Source organism: Ostrea edulis, chromosome 6 (genome assembly GCF_947568905.1).
Source record: "Ostrea edulis chromosome 6, xbOstEdul1.1, whole genome shotgun sequence".
Classification (NCBI taxonomy): Eukaryota; Metazoa; Mollusca; class Bivalvia; order Ostreida; family Ostreidae; genus Ostrea; species Ostrea edulis.
This window is the reverse complement of record NC_079169.1, coordinates 74,015,862-74,038,993: the sequence shown is the minus strand read 5'-3', so window position 1 is coordinate 74,038,993 and position 23,132 is coordinate 74,015,862. Positions and strand designations below refer to the sequence as shown.

General features: G+C 37.0%; 2 protein-coding genes across 3 annotated transcripts in view; both read left to right on the top strand.

Annotated features, from left to right (window-relative positions):
* Nucleotides 1-789: 789 nt before the first annotated feature.
* LOC130046434 (filamin A-interacting protein 1-like) overlaps nt 790-23,132 on the top strand; it is a 34,376-nt gene continuing 12,033 nt past the window's right edge. The window contains exons 1-3 of one of the 2 annotated variants that reach the window (XM_056140743.1): nt 790-1,538; nt 4,305-4,433; nt 5,337-6,030. In XM_056140743.1, the coding sequence (XP_055996718.1) occupies nt 815-1,538; nt 4,305-4,433; nt 5,337-5,737 (1,254 nt within the window). In that variant the 5' untranslated portion in view covers nt 790-814 and the 3' untranslated portion in view covers nt 5,738-6,030. Of the gene's footprint in view, nt 1,539-4,304; nt 4,434-5,336; nt 6,031-23,132 lie in introns of those variants that run through there. The other variant, XM_056140744.1, reaches the window with a different exon arrangement.
* LOC125647586 (uncharacterized) lies at nt 15,054-17,903 on the top strand. Its single transcript, XM_048874318.2, has 3 exons — nt 15,054-15,183; nt 16,104-16,238; nt 17,700-17,903. The coding sequence occupies exons 1-3, from the start codon at nt 15,111-15,113 to the stop codon at nt 17,852-17,854; spliced, it is 363 nt and encodes a 120-aa protein (XP_048730275.2). The 5' UTR covers nt 15,054-15,110; the 3' UTR covers nt 17,855-17,903.

Sequence of the window (23,132 nt, the reverse complement as noted above, 5' to 3'; positions counted from 1 at the left end):
CTTTCTAAAGGCGTGGGGTGCATCCGTAACGGTCCCCGTTACAATTAGAACTAGTTCTGTTCCCCAAACGAAGTGTTTTTACTCTTCCTCTTCTTCTTCTTTTTATTGTTTTTCTCCGGAACCTTTTCTCCATAGGTGTTCCAAGAAACTACAGAAAGTTGAAACCTTTTTAGGATGATAGTAGTGCAAAACGGATGCTATTTTCTTTTAACATGCGTGTATATGCATGTACGTTCATCAAAATTTTGCCACAGGAACTTTGGAATCAGTGTCAAGTGTTTATTTTCCAATGAAATCGTTTTAAATAAAAATCGTAGTTAACAACACACATGTCCACCCCTTTAATTTTGATTGGATAATGCTCAAACGTCTAAAACATTCCTGCTTATTTAAAGAATTAGTTTGAAAATGATACCGTAGATATCTATTGAGACGCTTAACGTAATTGACATGGTCAAAATTGCTGACCAGCAAGTATATGTACGTTTAGTTCATTTTGATTGAAAAATACTTCAGCTTACATAACTCAAGGAAATAAAGTGAAAGTTATACTGTTATTAATCAAAGTGTATATTGAACGACTCAAACAAAATGGCAAAGTACTTAATCAAACAAATTGGCTGCACTTTGTAATTGGGGGACATTAGGGGAACATTTCTAACCATCCCCGTTAAAATCAGAACTAGTTGAATTGTTATGGCACGGATGAGCTAAAAATTCAGAAATATCTGGGTCGAAAAACTTTCTAAACGGATTTGTAAATATTGGTTGGGTATATAAAATGAATTGCGTATCAAAATAAGACATTTCCACCATGAAGCAGGTGGTGTGCTTGTTGTTCGTGGCAATATGCTTGTTCAGATCGAATGGTTTATCAGTTGTAACAGACAATAGCATGCATAACTCAACAGACATCGACTTCAGTACACTTGATACGAAGAGCGTCGATGTGTTCCGACAGTTACTAAATCAGGAGACGTTGATCCGAATGACATTGGTGAAAAATGTCCACGTTTTGATGAAGGACATGGTGTCCTTGCAACAAAGCCTTGTGTCTGCAGAAAGCGAAATTTCGTCACTTAAAGACACAACCGGCAGAGAAATAACCGAACTGAAGAAAGAGTTACAGTCCCTGAAGTTCCAGAACAATAAACTGAATGACGAAATTACCAAATGTAATGAAAATATTTTCTCTTTAAAAGAAAATATCACGGAAATGGACGAAAATCACCGTGTGTTCGAAAAACAGCTATCTGACGAAAAACGAAAGTTTGAACGGAACACATCAGGAGTACTTGCTGACCTTAAAATCGAGGTTCGCTATTTGTCCACTACACTTTTGGATCTGAATAAACACACTCTGCAAATAGATAAAAATATACCTGAACTCGTTGAAAACAAATATATGATGATCTCAGAGAGAGTTAATGATTCCATGGCCATGTATAGCAGAGAAATGAGAAGCACGGGTAGAAAACTGACAACTGCCTTGTCAGACCTAGAAAGAGTGCAACAGAGCATGGCAAAGTCATTATTCGGTAAGTAGAATGCAATTCATGAATAGCGAAAATTGATGGGTTATGGATAGAAAAGTTTACAAAGGTTGTCCTCAAAAATTGTAGACATACCCATCTTCTCAAAAAACTAATATGCAACTGATATTTATACATGTACATGGAAAAATTTGCCCTCGTTTTATATTCGCCCACTTCAGAGAGTTGTGTATATAGAAGGGAAGGAAATCAATGATATCCATAATTCTTTATCCAACATTACTGGTTTTATGAAGTCACACACAAGACTGTTTCTAAAGGGACAGCAGGAGCACATCTCCATATCGGTAAAAGTCTGTCAAGAATTAATATTTCATTTCATGCTCCCTGAATAAAGTCGGGGGCAGATTGTTTTACCCCTTTTCTTCCCACATAGAGTACTTGATTTTCCCAGATACTAGTAACGCATGCTATAGTTTTCGAATTCCATTTCATTCCATGCAGGATATTACTACAAATACTATGGAGGCAGCGCTGCATTCAATATTTTCATTTTCTTTAAATGAATTTATCATTTCAAGTGCATACAGGATACCTATTTCACACAAACTAATTCTGCAGTTTGCAGACAAGAACTCTTCTATCATACAGGATGCAAGTATGCTGAGGTTGTGCAAAGTCTCAGGATTGGGGGGTGGGGATAAAAATCTTCACAATTGATAGTAAGCGGAACTTCCCTCTGTTCGTTTAACGTCGTCTGTTAACATATTTCAATAAAGTACCTATTCTAATCCGGATTGCCATGGACTTCTAACGGAATTGTGAGTCATTTTATTGGGTCCTGTGGGGATCCAGACTAGAATAGGTCCTCAGTACCCCTTACTTCTCGTAATAGACGACTAAATTGGGCGGTCCTTTGGACGAGACCGTAAAAATCTAGGCTTCGTGTCACAGCAGGTGTGGCACGATAACGACCCCCCCCCCCGGTCAAAGGCCATAAGCGCCGAGCATAGGCCTAAATTTTGCAGCCGTTCACCGGCAATGGTGATGCCTCCATTTGAGTGAAAATTTCTCGAGTAAAAATATAATCATCCAACCATCATTTTATTGACCCAAGTTGAAAAAGAATGTTTGTGAATTTTGCAAGTCGTGTTCATGTTTGCCAGACGGTATGGAAACCTAATCAGAAAATTACATCTGCCCCTCTGCAACCCATATGAAGCTACACCTCATAGGAATATTAAGTCCATCGTTAAGACGCTTATCAAGTTTTTTCCCCCAGCTTTGTAGGAGTACCTAAAGCCATTCAGTCCGACCAAGGTTCGAATTTTATGTCAGGGTTGTTTCAGCAGGTCATGAATGAGTAAGGTGTTAGACAACACAAGTCCACTGCTTATCATTCGGAGTCTCTTGGGGGAGGTGGGGGGCGCTTGAACGTATTCATCAATCCCGTAAAACTATGATGAGTACATATTGTTACTAGTATAATAAAGATTGTGATCAAAGGGTTCACATTGCTTTATTTGCCGCACAAGAAGCAGAACAGGAGTCTAGTGGATCAAACTTCTACAATATGGAAAACATTGTCTGCAAAATATCTTGAGAGAAGTATTTGACAGTAAGTAAACTTGAGACAGAGGTTGTTCGATTTTCAGGTCACAAGACCAAGTCGAAGGATAATTTTGTACTAAAAATAAAAATCAATATATGCACCCAGGGGTGCATAAGCCGAGTTGCATGGGATACATTGTAAAGTCAGGAATGATGTGGCATATTTATAATTGTGAAGAACTAATTTCAGTTTTAAACTTTTCAAGTTACTGTCCAGAAACCATATTTGTCTGAAGTTTTCAATCTATTTTTGGTCACTGTTACCTTGACCTTTGACATTTTTTCTCCAAAATCAATAGGGGCCTTGCTTTGCTGGTATCCAACAATATAACCAAGTTTGATTTGATTCAAATTAAAAAAATTGAAGTTATTCTCCGGAAACTAATTTTTTTTTTTGAATTTTAAATCTATTTTCGGTCACTGTGACCTTGTTCTTTTACCCATTTTCTCCAAAATCAATAGGGGTCTTCCTGATTTGGTACCCAACAATATATTAAAGTTTCATTTGATTCGAATGTAAACTTTCTGAGTTATCATCCGGAAACCAAATTTTTCTGAAATGTTCATTCTATATTCGGTCTTTGTGACCTTGACCTTTTTTCTCCAAAATCAATAGGGGTCTTCCTTACCTAGTACCCAACAATATATCAAAGTTTCATTTGATTCAGATTTAAACTTGTTGAGTTATCATCCGGAATCCAAATTTTTCTGAAATTTTCATTCTATTTTCGGTCACTGTGCCTTGACCTTTGACAATTTTTCTCCAAAATCAATAGGGGTCTTCCTTACCTGGTACCCAACAATATATCAAAGTTTCATTTGATTGGATTGTAAACTTTTCGAGTTATCATCCGGAAACCAATTGTTGACGCCCAACCGCCCGCCCGCATCACCAAACCAATAGCCGAGTTCAACTTCGTTGAAACATGCTTCTGCCTATTAGTACTCTCAGTACTTTGATATATGTATATTTATGAAATCGTTACATCGGACTAACATTTACCGATTGATGATGTAACAATATATTTGCAAGAACAATAAAAACAACAACAAACAAACAAAAACAAAGGAAACAAACAAACAAACAATTTTTTTTCGAATATTTGAAATAAATATCACTGTGGTACACGAAATGTGACTCAGGAAATTCCTTAAAACTGAGTACATACAATGTATATTAATTAACTTACTGTTTTGCAGATGATTTGAACAGCACAGTTAGTAGCGTAGAAGCAGAAGTGAAGAAGGTTGAATATGAACAACTAAAACTCTCGTCTACTGTGTCATCTTTAGAGGTGTTCCGAATGAATGTTACTAACAACCACTGCGGTATGTAGTTTTACATTGTTACATGTATACAATCGTTCCAGGCCTATTCAGGGAACAGTCAAAACTATTGTACCGAGGTAGTGGCGAAGACCTAGGAAACTGTTGTCACAATAGTTTCCCGGGTCTTCGCCACTACCGAGGGGCAATAGTTTTGACTGTTTTCCCTGGTAGGCATGATATAATTGTTTTATTACCTACTCTGTTAACCGGGCAATAGTTTCTCACGTGACCAGGAAACAGTTCGGCACAGGATCGGGTAAAAGTAGGTCACGTGATGAACTGTTACACCCCTGCTCATTTTGTGTAGCTTATTCTGCTGATTAAAGTTGGAAAATAGAAAAAATATTTATAATATCAATTCATATTGTAGATTAGGTAATAACACTATGTTTTGTAAAGAGTATGTTTTATGAAATTAACAAATTGCAAAGATTTTGCATACATTTGTTAATATTTCAGTACTGTATGAATTTTAATATTCCATAATGTACATGATATACTAGTATATATATAATACATGTAATCAGATAACAGTGTAAAGTCTAAAGAATCTAAATTATAAATCAGAATCATTTCCATGGTCATTTATATCACTGATTTTTTAAATAATTTTCGGTATCCGAGCACTTATAGAACCTGTGATCTGTTTACAATACTGAACATTTCCTTAATGGCTTTTTTTACGGGAAAACAATAATTTAGTATGTGTGTTATGTAATATACTTTCTTTTATTTCATCATTGCAATATTGATAAAGTACGTTCCTTTCTGATTAATAACACATTGTCAGAGATGATCTTTCAGATATGGAGGCGTATAAGGTTTATTTAGTTTTCTTTTTGGAGACTTCATTCTTAACATAGATGCAGGACAATATATAACGAGACAATATTTATATTTTAGGCTTGTCGACTAAAGTCGCCTTTACCGCTACGATAACGTCAAGCTCCTCTTCGTGGACCGGTGGTACACTGGTTTTTCCCCAGGTGATAAACAACGTGGGTGGGGGCTACAACACCGGGACAGGGATCTTCACTGCCCCCATGGGAGGGCACTATGTCTTCTTTGTCAGTGTACAAAGTTTCAATACTGAGGAAATTTGGGTAGATATTGTACTGAATGACAATTCCCAGGTCAGAACGATGGCATATGACCAAGTTGACAATGATTATTATGAGACCGGAGTTAACCTGGTTGTTCTAAGATTGGACAAGGGAGACACGGTGTGGGTTAAACGTTACAAGGGTAAAGGTTACTATTCCGAGAGTGTACCAATCACAACCTTCTCTGGATTCCAGTTGTAAATGAAATAATACATAAAGATGTTGATGACATCGTCAGATGACAATCCTGTAAATGATAATTACGAATATGAATGATAAATACATTGAGAACAATCAAGAGAGATGTCATGTCAATTTCCCTCTGGTGACGTCATTGTATTTATGAACAGTGTACATATGTTCATGTGCATCCACAGTAATATATATGATTTCAAGTTTGGACAATGGTTTGAAACATAAGTTATGAAAATGCGATATGTTAATGACAGTAACAACACATTCATTCAAAATGATTAAATCAGATCAATGCGTGCCTTTTAGATTTGATTAGTAAATTTGAATCCAAGCGATATAATTGTTTGTGGATTAGATGTACGTGTAATTATAATACGACTCAGTCGAATATTGCCGGTTTATCATATATAGATAAACCGTGTTATTTCATGCATATAGTAGTCTTATGGGTTATGAAAACAACGACAACTCTTATAAGTAATTCCACATCACCCCACCCCCCTTCTCTTTATTACGAACGACAGATATTATTAGTAGTCCCCCCTTCTTATTACTTTCGGAGCATGCGCGTCATTTACTTCCTTTTCTGTCTCAGCATCCAACTTGGGTACAGGCAAAAAATATCGAAAAATACAATCGTGCAACATCGACGTTCTTTAAAAGAAATAAGTTATCAAGTTCAACAGAAAAGATTCTGAGGGCAAAATCTCAACGAGCATCGAAATCAAGAAGCCCATACGCTACACAACCGGCGTCCCGTGTGTCTTCAAAAAGTGTATTGGCCCGGGGGCAAACAAGCCACGAGGTCGGACAAGCGTCCACAGCGGGACAGTCTACAATGGTTACTCAGCCTCCATCTACCGCTTCATCATCGTTGGTGTGGACAACACAAATAGATGGGGAATCTCTTCAACAGTCGCTCGGTATCAACATTCCCTCTGTACCAGTGAATGCGAGTCCTGTTGCTAATATCGTGCCCGTCGTGGAGATGGCATCATCATCGGGGGCATCAATAAATCAAGGTATGGATGCTAATTTCGATATATGTACTCTTAGTCCATTTAACAGTGTGGCTTCTCCATTAGGAGCTCATGTCTCCCTGAATCTCAGAGAGAAAATTTGGAACAATGAATATGTGCATTTAAGTAGATTAAATTATTCCTGCAAGACCCCTGTTCAGAGAATCAAAACCAAATTGTTTTCGAAGGGGGTGTTTTCCTACTCAAACGAAAGAATAAAGAAAGAAAGTTAGCAAATTTTTCTCAATGGCTGGATGCATTTTTTATCTATGCATCAATTTACCTACAAAAACACCCATTACAAGCCATTCCTCTTATAAGATACGATGTGCAATTTCGTTTAAAGAAATCTGTTGACGCCTCCCTAAGTTGGGGATCAATTGATGCTGAGCTTTGGATGTTTTACATGCAGTCAACACACTTTAACAAAACCCAGCAAATCACTCCAACCAACCATAAGTTTAATCTAAAATGTTATAATTTCAATTATGAGGGTTCTTGTCAGAAACAATATTGTAAATATCTCCATCAGTACATTAAATGTAATGCACCCCACCCATCAATCAACTGTCATAAATTTAGTCAGTCTTCTCAAGCTCCCCGGAATCCCCAGGCTCGTTCAAATCCAAATAACTATGGTACCATTTTTTTCAGGAACCAGCAACTGCAAAATTCTGGACAACAAAATACCAGGTAGTTTGTGGTATAAGTTATGGGACATTGGATATTCTCCTATCAAAACTTGGATTTATTACTTAAAAATTATCCTTTCAAGCACATTGCAACAACTCTATCTAATGGTTTCAAGAATGGTTTTTCCTTACAGTATTCAGGTTTAAGAAAAAAAGTAGAAGTTAAGAACATGATTTCAGCTCAAGAACATGCTTTCGAACTCCAGCAAAAAATATCCAAAGAAGTTGACCTAGGTAGAGTTTAGGCCCCTTCCCGTATCCCCCCATTTCAAATTTGAGATGTAATCCTATTGGTATTCTCCCTAAAAAACAAGGTGGGTGGCGAATGATTTCTAATTTGTCATATCCAATTGGTGATAGTATTAATGATCATATTGACGAACAATATTGTTCGGTGTCATATGCTACATTTGATGAAGCTGTATCATTAATTCAGGAGTTTGGAGTGGGTGCATTAATGGCCAAAATGGATATATCTAGTGCATTCAGGTTATTGCCAGTTTGTCTAGAAAATTTTTGTTTGTTAGGTTTCAAGTTTTTGAATTCATATTATATTGACAAATGTTTGCCAATGGGTTGTTCAATTTCGTGTTCATTATTCGAAATGTTCTCATCATTCATTCATTGGGAGTTGCAGCAAAGATCTAATTCAAGAGGAATAACTCACTATTTGGATGATTTTTTGTTGATAGGAAAAGCAAACACCCAAGAATGTAGTTTGTTAATGTCACAATTAGTTGAGTTGGCTGATCTAGCACCGGAAAAAACTCAAGGTCCGTGTACACGTCTTTGTTTTCTGGGTTTAGGCATTGACACGATATCAAGAACATTATTCATTCCTGATGAAAAGGTTAGTGAATTGTTGGAAAAAATTTCCCTAGTCTTGCGTTGCAAAAAAGTTACTCTTAAAGAATTACAATCATTAGCTGGTTCACTAGCATTTGTAGTCAAGGTTCTACCCTCGGGGAGAACATTTTGTGGGCGTATTTATGGTGCACTAGCAGGAGGGAAAAAACCTTTTCACTTCATTAGGATTTCAAATGAGATTAGAAAGGATTTAGAAATGTGGATAGAATTTTTGTCAAATTTTAATGGGTTGACAACTTTTCCATCTTTGTCTTGGCAGGATGATGACACACTTGAATTTTATACAGATAGTTCTGGTTCTAAGGGATGTGGAGTTATTTTCGGAAATGAATGGTGTTCATTGGCCTGGCCTTCACATTGGTCTGATCACATGATCAAAGAGATAACATTTTTGGAATTAGTTCCGATAGTCTTAGGGATCCATATTTGGGCAGAACAACTCAAATCAAAGAAATTACTGCTGCATATTGACAACCAAGCATTAGTTCACGTCATCAACAAAAAATCGTCAAAAAGTAAAAACGTTATGGTTTTGCTTCGAGCTTTAGTCTTGCATACACTTCGTTTTAATATTCAGGTCAGAGCAACTCACGTGGCAGGAAAATACAACGATATAGCAGATGCTATTTCTCGTTTTCAGTGGGCAAGATTTCGACAGTTGGCCCCATCAGTAGAGAAGTTTCCTTCCCCAATTCCTACTCAATTTTGGGAAATCATTCAGCTACTATAGATCAGCTATTAGAAGCGAGCATATCTGAAAATTCAAGTAAAGTTTATAAACAAGGTATTCAGGCATTCATCAATTTTAGGATACTTGCTTCTCTTGATGATTTGTGGCCACCCCCCTTTAGTTCATGTTGTAAATCTTATAGCCTTTATGAAAGAATCAGGTCTGGCACATTCAACAGCAAAGTGTTATATGAGTGGTTTAAGTTACGTGATCAACTTACATGGTTGGGAAAATCCAACTGAATGCTTTTTGGTTCGAAAGTTGATGGTTGGTTTTAAGAGAACTCAGGAAGTTGTGGATTATAGGCAACCCATTACATTATCTTTGCTTACACAAATAATCAAAATCATTCCTGTGTTGACGTACTCTTCGTATGAATCCCAATTATTTCAGTCAGCATTCCTTCTTGCATTTTTCGCTTTATTGAGGGTGAGTGAAGTAGTGTCATTGGAAAGAAATCATATTCAAATATTTGAAGACCAAATCTGTTTTTTAATTCAGTGTTCCAAAACTGACCAGTTTGGGAAGGGTAATTCCGTTAGAATAATGAAAAATCTAGATTCTTTGGTGTTGTTTGAAATGTTACAACAATTTACTGATCTCCGTCGAAGCATTCAAGGGAAGCAGTTGTTTGCACATTACAATGCTAAGCCCTTAACTCAATATCAATTTTCATGGATGCTACATAAATCACTCAAATTTCTAGATATACCTAGCAATTCCTACAAATCTCATTCGTTTCGTATTGGTGGGGCAACTTATTTGTACCTCAAGGGTGTTTCAGAACTACAGATTAAACAAATGGGTAGGTGGAATTCGTCTGCCTTTAAATCCTATATTAGACCATAAATTCAATTTCACATAAACATTTTCAGACTCTGTGTGGATCATTGGTTCATCAATTGTTCACTGGGCACAGCAATATGCAGAAAACACCAATCAGTTAGACCTTGGTTTGAAGCAGTTTGCTATCATATGGAATGGTAAAAGGGGGATGGTTTGGGAGAATTTGTCTTCAGTTGTTGCAAGAATGTCGAAATCTCATAGCCCTCCATCTATTTTGATTCTACATTGTGGAGGTAATAACATAGGCGATCCTCAAAATACCCTTAAAGGCATCCAAAAATTCATGAAACGTACGTTAGCACAATTAGGTCAAGATCTGCCAAATACACTAATTGTATGGTCCCATATTTTACCTCGCGGCAATTGGAGAAAGTCATTGTCAAATTTTGAAGGTGAAAAAGCAAAAAAGAGAATTAATAGTGCAATTGCAACTTTTGTTTTAAACCAACTTCATGGTGCCTCCATTAAATACCCTGATATTCAGGTATCTTACAAGAGGCTATTTAGAATAGATAGGGTACACTTGTCAGATCTAGGAAATAGTATTCTCATCAACACTTGGAAAAATGCTATCGTGCAATTCGTCACTACATCTACTCGAACTTACCCTTGAATCAATTTTTACATATACTGGCGAGTCATGGTCAGTTTTCAGAAAGTATCATCTATCTATCTTAAATTTATATACATCGTGCCAATTATTTTGGTATATCTGGCACACGTACATTATGACATTCATGTGCATATTAAATCTGGGTAGCAATTGGTGCACGTGTAAATAGAACTTATGACATATATCTATATCTATTTGGCTGACATTGTGTACATGGTACATGCAAGCTAAAAATTATATATCTAGTGAATGCAAAATTGCCGCCTTTTAATATTGGCGGATGGTTCCCATGACTGAGTCCTGTGATCCATTTGGCATAATTTTGATTAAAATATTGTCTCCGGTGTGTACTGTCTTTTCCAGGCTCATCGGATAAAGATAATATTTTATTTCATAATTGTGTATTTTACATCTGATATATGCTGCCATATTGTATGTTCGGCGCATTATATGTATCTATATACATGTAGCATATCTTATCTGATGCACATGTATCATATTTGTCCACAGCTCTGTCAGAATCTGTTATATTGCAATTTTGATTAAACGGCCATGACAATATCGCAAAACAAATACAATTTTATTTTTATCACAAATAATTAGGTCGGAAATATGTATCAAACTTTGTCTGTTGTCTGTCTACTCTGTAATTTGCTAATTATTTAGAACTTAGGTCCTGAAATAACTTATATATATATATATATATATATAGAGAGAGAGAGAGAGAGAGAGAGAGAGAGAGAGAGAGAGAGCAGAGCCAGTGTATACTTATCCATACCAGGCAGGTAGAATCAGACGACGTTCAGCAGCCACTCACAACAGCCTGTGTTGGCACCATTGATACAGCAGCACAGACAAGGCCAGGTGATATTTCAGATTATCAGCAGGACAATGAGAACCCGCACACTGCGAGATTGACACAGAATTTTCTTCAAAGAAATTATATCGATGTCTATCTGGCTACCTTTGCCAAATCTGTCTTGTTCAAGCACGCAATTATCAACTTAGTGTTCATGCACACGTCGGTAAACTCGTATTCTGCCGTTCACATTACTGACGTTGAATCTTGAGTCCAATTCAGGAGTTGATTTTTAACCGCTGTCGAGTCCACTACATTCTGTTACGTCGATGATTTGGTTTCAGTTGTAAGCCTTTTATAAGGTCTTTTGCAGAAAATCTCACAACGTTTCAATATTCCAGAAACTGTTCTACAGTGAATTGCCCTACCATGGCACCCAATTGTTTGCCTCATCGTCGTTGTGGCAGCTCATTCTCTACCCAGAGTTCCGTGCGCTCTCTCGCACTACACCTCTGTCAACGGCTTTTTACAGAAATCTTGTAAAAGTTTCTAAGCGCGGAGCGCTGGCTCGTACTGCGAGCTCTAATGACTAGAACGCGGGAAATAATCCGAGCTAAATCTCAACCTCTAACAAGAATTTTTTTGGACGCCAATCCCAGAAGTCCCTTGTACAAAATGGCGGATGGTTCGATTCGTAAAATAATAATAAAAAAAATCTTTGAAGTATTACAAACCTTTCTTATTTGAAAGGAAAGGATGACAATCATATTCTTCCCCCTTTCTTTTTCTTTTTAAAATATTGTCTAAAGAAATGTAAACAGTCACGTCACAACTACCAGGCTACGTCACAACAAGCTCGTTGCATTTCCCGCTAAACTGGTTCCTACATTGACGAGAAGAGCACGACAGTAATCCTACGTATTGACAGTGAACCAGATCAGTTTTCCTTGTTTTCAATATAAATTTTTTGAAAATGTATTCAGATATGCTGCGCTCGCCCCAACGGTCACACCGTAATCATATTATTCAACATTATAGAGGGCGAAGCCCTCTCACGGCTCGAAGGGCCGTGAGAGCGGAGCTCTCCCTATAGGTAACACGTATATACATGTTTAAAAGGAAAATATAGAAAACTAATGAAAAATTAAACCATACCTATGGAACGTTATTCTGAGATGTTACATAAAATCCATAAAAGCATATAAATCTTATTTTCTTAGTCATATATAATTACTCCTCGATTTAAAACACGAATAGTACATATACAACGTTTCAAATGTTTGTGTATTTGCTAAACACCGACGCTGAATATGACGTCACAATGCACTGTTTACATCAGTTGCATAGAGTTTCCCGCGTTCAATGAATAGGCGGATCAAAAATGTCTGAAGTTAGAATACTTTGAGCTCTGTCCTCACATGTTAGGTGCAAATATTTCGGGATATTTTTTTGTCCTGTTATGGATCTAGATACTATATAATGCCAAAATGTTTTTGCTTCGCCCTCAAACACGGTCACGCCGTAATACATATTACATTTATTGCATGATAGTGAGGGAGATATGAAGATTCATGCAATAATATAAATTGTTTATTATACCAAAACAAAGCAAGACTATAAATGATCATTTGAAATTGGAGTCCGCTCATCTATATATATTGCATGTAGCTGACATCGTTCTAAGGGTAACACCGCGCCGTTAACGTAGTACGGTATAAGGTACAAACAACAAAATACAGTGATATAATAACCATTTTTTGTAGTTCCATTCTCCTTGAATGCTGATTTACTTTCTTGTCTTTGTATCAACCAAAACCAGGCAATTTAACTCTGTATCAGGGACCCGCATATTTTGTGCCTTATGAACTATGAAAGTACAATGACTCGGACTCATTGTGACGTCACAACAAACTACGTCTACTTTGCCGTAAAATATATGGAAAATGAACGAGGTTGCCCAAGAGGTAAATATGATGGGGAGATTAAACTGGTTTCCTGTTGATCTCGCTTCTCTACGGGTAGTCTCGTTCAACCAGACACTCAGCTGTCTCCGTAGATCACCGACAAGCAGATATTTACGGAAAAAGCAGAGCGCCTGGTTGCACGAGACTACTCTACGGGTACAACAGGTAAGCGCCAATTTTTGACGGCCAGGATTCGGGCTGTATCGTAATTTTACACGTATGATGAGAGTTCCTTTCAAAACAACAACGACGCTAACTTTGACGTCACAGTTGACCACACTACGTTATGAATACAGTGAAGCAGGCTTATGAAGCGCGAAACTTCGTATCGTAGCGCAATAGACTTTGACGTCATAACTAGACTACACCAACTTTACCATTCGGAATCTCTCTAGTGAGACATAACCAACTGACCAATGAAATCGGCTCATTTGGGCTACCAAAGTACCGCTTACCCGTTGTTTGTGTGTAGCATCAAACAGCGGGGAACCAGTTTAATGGGGAGATATGCAAACTCCCCGTCGAGGCCCCATTACGTCACCTACGAATTGGTTTGTGAGCAAACAAACTCTGGTGGAAGTTTGGAGAGATATGATGTTTGAGAGGGAGATGCGAAGTTTTGTCATCCCTGGCACGTGACTGTATAGACCAATCAGATTACGCGTTGCATAGAATTCTCATACTGAGGTAAAAGAATTGTGTCTTCGACTAAATATTTAGTCATACTATGAAATGTTTTTGGTGCAATTAAATTGATGCTTACTGTAAATTGTTTAAAATCGCCGTTTTTTTAATCCTAAATTTGGAACTACTTCGTAATGTGCCTATGAATGTAGGATATCCACGTGGCGAAGATTTGAATGTAAACATGGAATCAAAAGTAAGAAAGGCTGTAAAAATACCATAAAACTTGTGCAATAAGAGACAAACAGCTAAATGACAAATATGTACGTAAAGTGCCAGTGGGCTATGAAAAGAGCCTGATGTCATCACTTGTTACCAGAACTTTTAAACAGGAAGGAAACCGAGAATTATTGTTTATATCATGTGATTATATTGTCACGTGATTCCAAGCGTTGACAGAGGTGTGTGTGAAGCTTGCGTAACGCGCCCTCTGATGAGAGAATTGTGGCAGCCGTATATCTATTCCGCACGTGACGTTGCCGTATCAACGCTTGTTGACGTTGTGTTGTCACAAATGACCGACCCGGTCTTGCGCACTCATTTATGGACCCTGTTTGGTGAGGAAGTCGTATCAATCGGCTGATTGTGTTAGCGTGAACGTTGAACACCCCCCCCCCCCCCCGACTGACGCTTGCTTGCACCATACCGAGTGCTTGATTTCGCAAATCATTGCTTCGACGCGGCATCGCTTCTTCACCAAACATGAATCGATCAGTGTCTGGTTGTAGAAATATACCAAGGTTTTTATCTTTTAGTTCTTACATTTTACGGTACATACTTGGGTTATTTAGGAAGGGTGTTTTGCCACAGATCTCTAAACCTCTTTTACGGTACATACTTGGGTTATTTAGGAAGGGTGTTTTGCCACAGATGTCTAAACCTCTTTTGCCGGATTGTTTCTTTAGTTCAACATGTTATGAATTTTCATTTCAGTGCACAGTGTGAATATACATGACGGTTAAATGAGAAAAAAATCACAGCAATTAGATAAGAATAAATGTGTCGTTAATCTGAATTTTTATTGGCGAATAAATGAGACATGATATATTCTTATTGTCTGTTAATGAGCTGCATATTCCTAATTGGTGATAGAGCAGCAGCTGTTTCAAATGACGCTGCATTCACTGAAGTCCTCACTCGGTGCCTGCTTGAATCGTCACTAAACATGGACTCAAAGTACAGCTGTAGAAATGTCATCTGGATTGTTGCGATTCAATTTCTTCTCCATCAGAAGCTAGGTTTGTTTGGTTTTTATAACTTTTAAATATGCTGGCAAAGTTCATAAAGGGCTTTCCGAAGTTTGTATATACTTATGAAAATTCTTCTTTTTTCATTTGTTTTTTCTTCTTCAGTAATGTATCACCCATATCAGTGGGGATGTCTTTTTTTATACCAAAAAGTTATTTCTCGCAATTTTGCAGCCATGTCCCATTTTCGTCGAATAAAAATGCAACAATATTTAATCCCTTCCCCTTTGAATATTTTTAATTTGATTTGAATGTTTTTCATTCTAATACCCTGTACACTTGCAAAGGTTTCGGGCACTGTAAAAGTTAAAGAATTAAACAATCTGAACAAGAGTTTATTCTGTCTGTTGCCATGCTGTGTGTATATATATATACATATATATATATATATATATATATATATATATATATATATATATATATATACGCGCGCGCGCGCGAACGACAAAATTCAGATGAAGATTTCACATTTATTCCAAAGCGCTTTCGCTCTACGGGATTTTTAAAAAAAAAACCGCTGAAGACCCGTGAAATCTTCATCTGAATTTTTCCTATATTTTGTCTAAGCCAAGGACTTATTTTATTCTAATAAATAGATAGATATCCTCGTAAGCTGAATACTCGGACTGACGCCGTCACCGAGTCTCGGAGTCAAGATATGTCGACCGAACGAGATAATATCTTAAGCGCACAGGATGATTATGTCACACGCATGGCATAATATGTCGATCGCTGGAGATGATAAATCGATTTTTCGCCTGGTAAAAGTATCGGTGTTTTTAGTATACCACCGTAATGTCAAGTTCTAAACCATACTTAAAGCGACTACAACTCCCACCCTCGACTTTAATTCACCACAATTCGGTTTTAGGTGTATGTTAATAGTTTGATTTTTCTCTTCTGACAATCAGAAGCATGCCCACCATTAAAACAACAAGACCTGCTGGCCTGCTGGAACATGGACCCATGCTGTACAGTTCAACCTTCGCACACCATTGACCAGTTCGGGTTTGGATGTTTTCGCGGATGTGTGAAAAAGTGCTCGAGTAAGGAGGTTGAATCGTTTTTCATGAATCTGTCATTTTATTACATTAATGTTAGCTAAACGAAGATTTTTCAAGTATGCACGATGAATCTACCAACCAAAAATGAAATTACAGTTTCATAGTATAAGACACAACATCAATTTATTCAAATGGTTTGCACATGTGCATAGCCAGGTACATCTTTTGAAATCCAATAACAGCTTTATAAAGAGGGAATTATTATGGCAAGCCCTTTTACTATTTATTCGAAAAATAAGATATCTTTTTAAATCAAAGAGATATCTCTTATTTGAAAGATATCGCTTTAAAATGAGAGATATTTCTTGATTTTAAGAGATATCTCTCTAAAAAAGAGATATCTCTTTCACTTAGAGAGAGATCTCTTTCACTTAGAGAGATCTCTTTCACGTAGAGAGAGATCTCTTTCACTTAGAGAGATCTCTTTCACTTAGAGAGATATCTCTTTCACTTTGAGAGATATCTTTTACTTAAAGGGATATCTCTTACTCTGAAGGATATCTCTTTTACTTTGAGAGATATCTCTCTAAGAATATTCCCAGAGATATATCTTTCAAAGTATAAGATATATCTCTTCAATTGTTAAAAAAGAGATATCTCTAAAAAAGATTTTTTATTAGTTTGAATATTTAAGGAGTTCTCCCTAAGCCGGATATCCGCCAAAGAAAATCTTACCATGATGGTTGCAATCCCGTATACAGGTAACACAAAACAAAGACAATAAATTAATAAAATATGTGAGCTACACTCAATCTGATTAAAACCAGATCCTGAGATCCGCTCACAATCGCTACACTAGTGTAGCGATCTAAGTGAGCGGATCTCAGGATCTGGTTTTAATCAGATTGGAGCTGCACTGGATTTACATTTATACCAAATTATGTTTCCCCAACCACCTCTTCAAACTTGTCCGCCATTTTTACACTAGAAGTTGTTTGATTGGTTAAAAGATAGGGTTATATCATATTAATGGCGATGCAACAGGGAGAAGTCATTATGATCACGGGGGGGGGGGTATTAAAGAGATATCTCTTTAAGTTAAAGAGATATCTCTTTTTGAAAATTTAAGGAGATATCTCTCTAACTTAAAGAGATATCTCTTTTTACTTTGATGGAGAGATATATCTTTCTCTTTGAGAGATATCTCTCTAGCTTTAAGAGATATCTCTCAAAGAGAAAGAAATATCTCCCTAGCGTAAAGAGATATCTCTTATGTTTAAAGAGATATATTTTAGTTCAAGAAATATTTCTTATGTTTAAAGAGATATCTCTTGGTTAAAAAGATATCTCTCTAACTTACAGAGATATCTCTACAAGCAATAGAGATGTCTCTCTAGTGTAAAGAGATATCTCTCTTATATAAAGATATATATTCTATTTTACGAATAAATAGTAAAAGGGCTTGCCATAAATGACTGCTAATTATGGTTGTTTTCTCCTAAGCTTCAAGAAAGATGTGTTTCAACCCATGCTTAACCCAACTTCACAATCTACAAAATTGCATCAACACGGACCCTCTCCACTGTGACGTAAATCCCATCATGCAACGCGTCGGAGGTCAGCATTGCTTCAGCGGATGCACACAATATTGTGAATGATTGAACACTGATTTCTCAATTGTCATTCAAAATAAAATTTAGATACATTTTTAGATCTGTAATATATACTGTGTTATCTATCTTGACCGTTGACCGAGCAGGCTACTTATTCTTTCCAAACAAAACTCGTCTTTCAAGTTACACTGTACATTGCATAGGAAATTACACTGAATGAAGTGTTTTACAAACAAGTTCACTATTTGCGGATAGACCATTAAAAAAACCAATTGTAGAATTTATTTGGTATCCCATGCTTCCGTTGTTTTCCCATAATACAATAACGTATATTTATATTTATAAATTAATGAATTTTGCCAATAAATTCCGAAACGCTTGATCCGGAGTTACTGCTTGAACATTTGATATTGTTTTATATAAGAGGTGAAGTGCGTAAGCTATAATAGAATTTTACTTCATTAGTAAATGTCGTGAAATTAATTAAAAATCTACTTTCGTTTTCGATAAACTAAACAATTTATTGCCATAAATTATTTTTATGTCTGTCTGCCTCCAACCAAATACAATAAAGAGAACTCCTGGCTAAAGATAAAATAGGTCATTTGTTGAACATTAATGACAATAAACAAATAGAAATATACATAATAGCCTGTTGCATAAAATTACACAATATGCTCAATCAAACAGCATGCAACTAGGCTAACAGTCCAACTAATAAAATGGTTGCATAGAACATATTATGCATATTCAGAATAAAATATGTAGAGCATGGAAATATTTACGTCTAATCGAAAAATATTTGGACTAGTACGCTGAAGGGACTAGAAAAAACATGATCCTAACATCGGAAAAAATATGTTATGGGGTGTTACATCGCCACCTTAACAAGATAGATAAAATTTGTTGAGCATATGAAAACACAAATATTGGCTAGCTTGTTAACGCCCCATAAAAATAAAGCAAACAAACCTAACAGTTGCAGAATAATAACAATACATTGAAGTTGCAGCCCCTGACTGCTAAACACAATAATACACCACCAGCCCCTGACTGGATGGTAAGAAAGGTACTAATATTAAATATCATACAACCCCTGTTTGCATGAAATGTCTTTACGATTAGAACATAGGGCTCTTGAATAGGGAAACATTATGTTAGCTCACACGTTAAGTGTGGGGATACGGATGTATTTTTAAAAGCGGTGGAATGCCATCTTCCCATAGTTTGGATCTGAAGTTCTGAAAACCCTAAGGATGCAGCGGTGGTTGTTGCACCTATTCTGAAACTGTGTGTTTGATATCGTTTTAAATCTAGGTTGCAAAAGGCTAAGGCTTTGCGTAAATGGTGTGTGAATTTATTTTTTTTTGAAACTGGCAACCCATCCATAAATGAAAAGAGGAGTTCCGAGGGAGACACGTGCTTTCTTAGTAGGAGATACTGCGTAAGCGCTATACAAGGGCAGATAACTGGATTTTTAATATTTTGATGTAGGCGCAGAGTAGTAATATTTGACTTAGAATGCTTTAAATGGGGAATATTAATTTCAATAAGCTGCAATTGATCTTGTTGCCTCTGGACTGAGATATGATCAAAGAGCAGGAAGTGTTGTGCAGGGCCAGTAGTTTTAGTGATATCTCCTATCCGCAAAAAAGCAGAAAATGCTAAAATGAACATTGCTTTTAGCAGGCGCCTAAGAAATAAAGATGAAGTAGTATACTGCAGGGCATTTACCAATTGTATCAAAATAGATGGAGTTATGGGGAGTCTCGAGTCCATTGAAGGTTTACATTTTTGAAACCCAGTCAGCATTTTCTTAATGATAAAATGTTGAGTAAGATCTTGGTAGCCACCGAGTTGAAAAATAAAATTCAGCGATGATATGAGTGTGCAAGTAGATGAGGCAGCCAGCTTCCTGAGGAAGCAGTGAGCAATGAATGCTGACAAATGCTCAAGGGAAGGGGGTAGGGGGTTTGCACAAGATCCAAAATGCGAATTAATAAAGTTCATATAAGTCTCAAAACCTGACTTGTAGACAGACAATGTGGACTGAGATAATGAGTTCCTCAACAAATAATCTTTTGTATGCTTCAAAGTCTCACCAGAGCAGGAGGTATCTGAGTACGTCTGGGCTGCATGTGAGGGAAACCGAGTTTGAAACTCTGTCACCTGTAGACGAGAAAGCATATCAGCTGCTGTATTTAAGACACCAGGGACATGCTCAGCAACAAAATGAATATTATGTTGAAGGGAGAGGAGCATAAGGCGCCTCATTAAAGTCATCAGATTTGGGTCTTTAGAGGTGGTTTTGTTGATCACATGCACAACGGCAATGTTATCTGAGTGAAGAATCACCCTGCAATTTGGGAACTGATGACACCAAAGTTCTAGTGCAATAACAATTGGAGAAACTCGCGGACGGCAATGTGAAACTGCAGCCAGTTGCTAGAAAATTTACCAAAGAACCACTCCTTGCCAAAGGTACAGCCATATCCAAGGTCACTTGCGTCAGTGAATAAATGTAAGGAGGTGGAAGAGTGTGTAATGCCTGATGGAAAGAGAGCTTTATCGTTGAAATGTCTCAGAAAGATTCCCCACGCATTCAAATCAGCTTTGGCTTCAGAATATAAACGGCGATGATGATGAGGTTTTTTGAGGCCCACTGTCAAGTCAATCAGTCGCCTGAGAAAAGTTCGGCCAGGTGGTACGACCTTACAAGCAAAGTTAAGCATTCCGATGAGAGATTGTAATTGTTCTAATGTGGCTGATTTTTGTGATTTAAGCTTTTGCACCTCTTCTCTCAAGGAATCCAGCTTGTCTTGTGGTAGGCGGATTTCAAATTTTACAGTATCCAACTCCAAGCCCAAGAATGTTAAAGTTGTGGTGGGGTAGACGGTTTTGCTTGATTTAATGGGAAGGCCAATATCCTGTGCTAGTTTGTAGAAGGACATAAGCATTTAGAGGAATTTCGAGGTCCAATAAATAAAAAATCATCTAACACATGGACGCAATGTGCCACAGAGAACTTGTTTTCTAAAATCCATTGAAGGGCTGTGCTGAATCTCTCAAAAAGATTGCAGGAATAGCTTAGTCCAAAAGAAAGAGTTTTGTCATAATAGTAGTCATTTCCAATCCGAAATCCTAACAATTCAAAGTCACTGGGATGGACTGGTATTTGTTTGTATGCGTTCTCAATGTCGGTTTTTGCCAAAAGTGCTCTTGGTCCCAACTGTTGTATAAGCGAGATTGCAGTGTCAATGGATTGGTATTGTACAGTACATAAATGATTGGGTATATGGTCATTGATAGAGTTGCCTTCGGAGTACGACAAATGGTGTATCAACCTGAATTCACCTGATGCTTTCTTTAGCACTAATCCTAATGGGGAAACTTGAAGATTAACAAACGGTGGATCTGAATAGGGTCCTGCTATCCTTTTGGCTTTTAATTCTTGTTGGAGACGTTGAGACACTAATAATTCCTGTCCTTGAAGAGATGATAAATTTTTGGAAATTCTAAACACACATTGTTCTGTATACAGAATTTTGAATCCAAAAGTAAACCCTTCAATAAGGAATGATTTTAAGACTGGGCTGTATCCATTTAAATAGTCAGAAAGATGATTGGGTTTTATTGGAGTAGTGATTGGAGAGGTTTTTTCCGGGTTACTTGGTGGTTGAAGACTGGTTACTTTTGGTATTACTTTGTGCTGCGTTTTGTTGGGCGGGTGTTGTTTGTCGAGGTCTATTACAATTTCTTTTTTAATGTTTGCCTTGGCAGTGCTGGCACACATGGGGATGGGGACATGCACGTCCCTTGGGACAGGTGCCGTGATTATTGAAGGAGTAGCTGTACCTGTGCTTCTGGGGGGCATGAAAGGGCTGCGTTTTGGCTTTTAATTTGAAGTCGAGCCCCGCAAATACTCTTGATACAGTTCCACATTTTTTTCTTGCCATGGGCAAGAGGCGGGATCTTTCTGACTCCATCGTCTAAATTTGTCATCATATGACAGAGCTGCAGCATCTTCACAGGCGTCAGATATACGCTGCACAATCTGTGCATATGCCATAAGATTACATATTTCCTGTGGGTGCTTCTCCGCATAGATTGCTACGAAAATGTGGAATGCTTCCATCCACTTAGTAAGGGTTATACGCTTTCAAATAGTGGATCTTAACCAGTTTTTAATTTTTAAATGACATCTTAAGCTGATACGATGTGAAGTAAATCCGTTGTTTATCGATGCTTGATTTTGATCTTACAGGTGAAGTAAGTTTTGATAATTATTAAATAAATAAAATATGCCTCTTCGTTTCTTCAATTCGTGATTTTAGTCCTAGATCAGTTTTATGGAAATTTTCAGAACGCCCAGAATGAGGCAAAACAAATGATAATTTAGATATTCCAACATCCCCCCTCCCCCGTGATAATAGAAGTCTGTGTTACGACCTTTTTTTTGGTAATAATTTATCAACAGTTACCAGTACGTACAAGCACATGGATAAACACAACAATGTCTTTTGATTGAACATGTTTTGTGATGACACAGATTCCTGCTTTTGTACATAGGGTTAAGTCCAATACATGAAAAATGTTTTTCATTTTCAGGTCTACTTTCTTGATTTTGTCTGCAATTTTGTTAAATTCTGGAAGCTTCAAATTCCCGGGTTAGAATAGGTCCTCAGTACCCCCTTGCTTGTCGTAAGAGGTGAATAAATGGGGCGGTACTTCGGACGAGACCACAAAAACCGAGGTCCCGTGTCACAGAAGGTTTGGCACGATAAAGATCCCTCCTTGCTCAATGACCATAAGCTCCGAGCATAGGCCTAAATTTTGCAGCCCTTCACCGGCAGTGGTGGACGTCTCCATACGACTGAAATATTCTCGTTAGCAATATTCAATCAATCAATCAAATTGGCATTCTCACAATATTCACATAGACATTGTAAAAAAAATTCCTATATTTTTGGGTTTTAACCTCTTTAAGCTCCAATTTAGAGAATTTGTATGACAAGCCCTTTTACTATTTATTTGAAAAATAAGATATCTTTTTAGATTAAAGAGATATCTCTTATTTTAAAGAGATATCTCTCTAAAAAGGACATATCTCTTTCACTAAGAGATGTATCTCATTTACTTTAAGAGATATCTCTTACACTTAAAGAGATATCTCTTTTACTTTAAGAGATATATCTTTCACTTTAAGAGATATCTCTTTCACTTAGAGAGATATCTCTTTCACTTAAAGAGATATCTCTTACACTTAAAGAGATATCTCTTTTACTCTGAGATATATTTCTTTTACTTTGAGAGATATATCTTA

Bases quoted from the DNA above. Each gene is read 5' to 3' on its own strand.
- LOC125647586 (XM_048874318.2), top strand. From the start codon at position 15,111: ATGGACTCAAAGTACAGCTGTAGAAATGTCATCTGGATTGTTGCGATT. The intron at 15,184-16,103 runs GTTTGTTTGGTT...TCTGACAATCAG, and splicing joins TCTTCTCCATCAGAAGCTAG to AAGCATGCCCACCATTAAAA. The intron at 16,239-17,699 runs GTAAGGAGGTTG...TTTTCTCCTAAG, and splicing joins ATGTGTGAAAAAGTGCTCGA to CTTCAAGAAAGATGTGTTTC.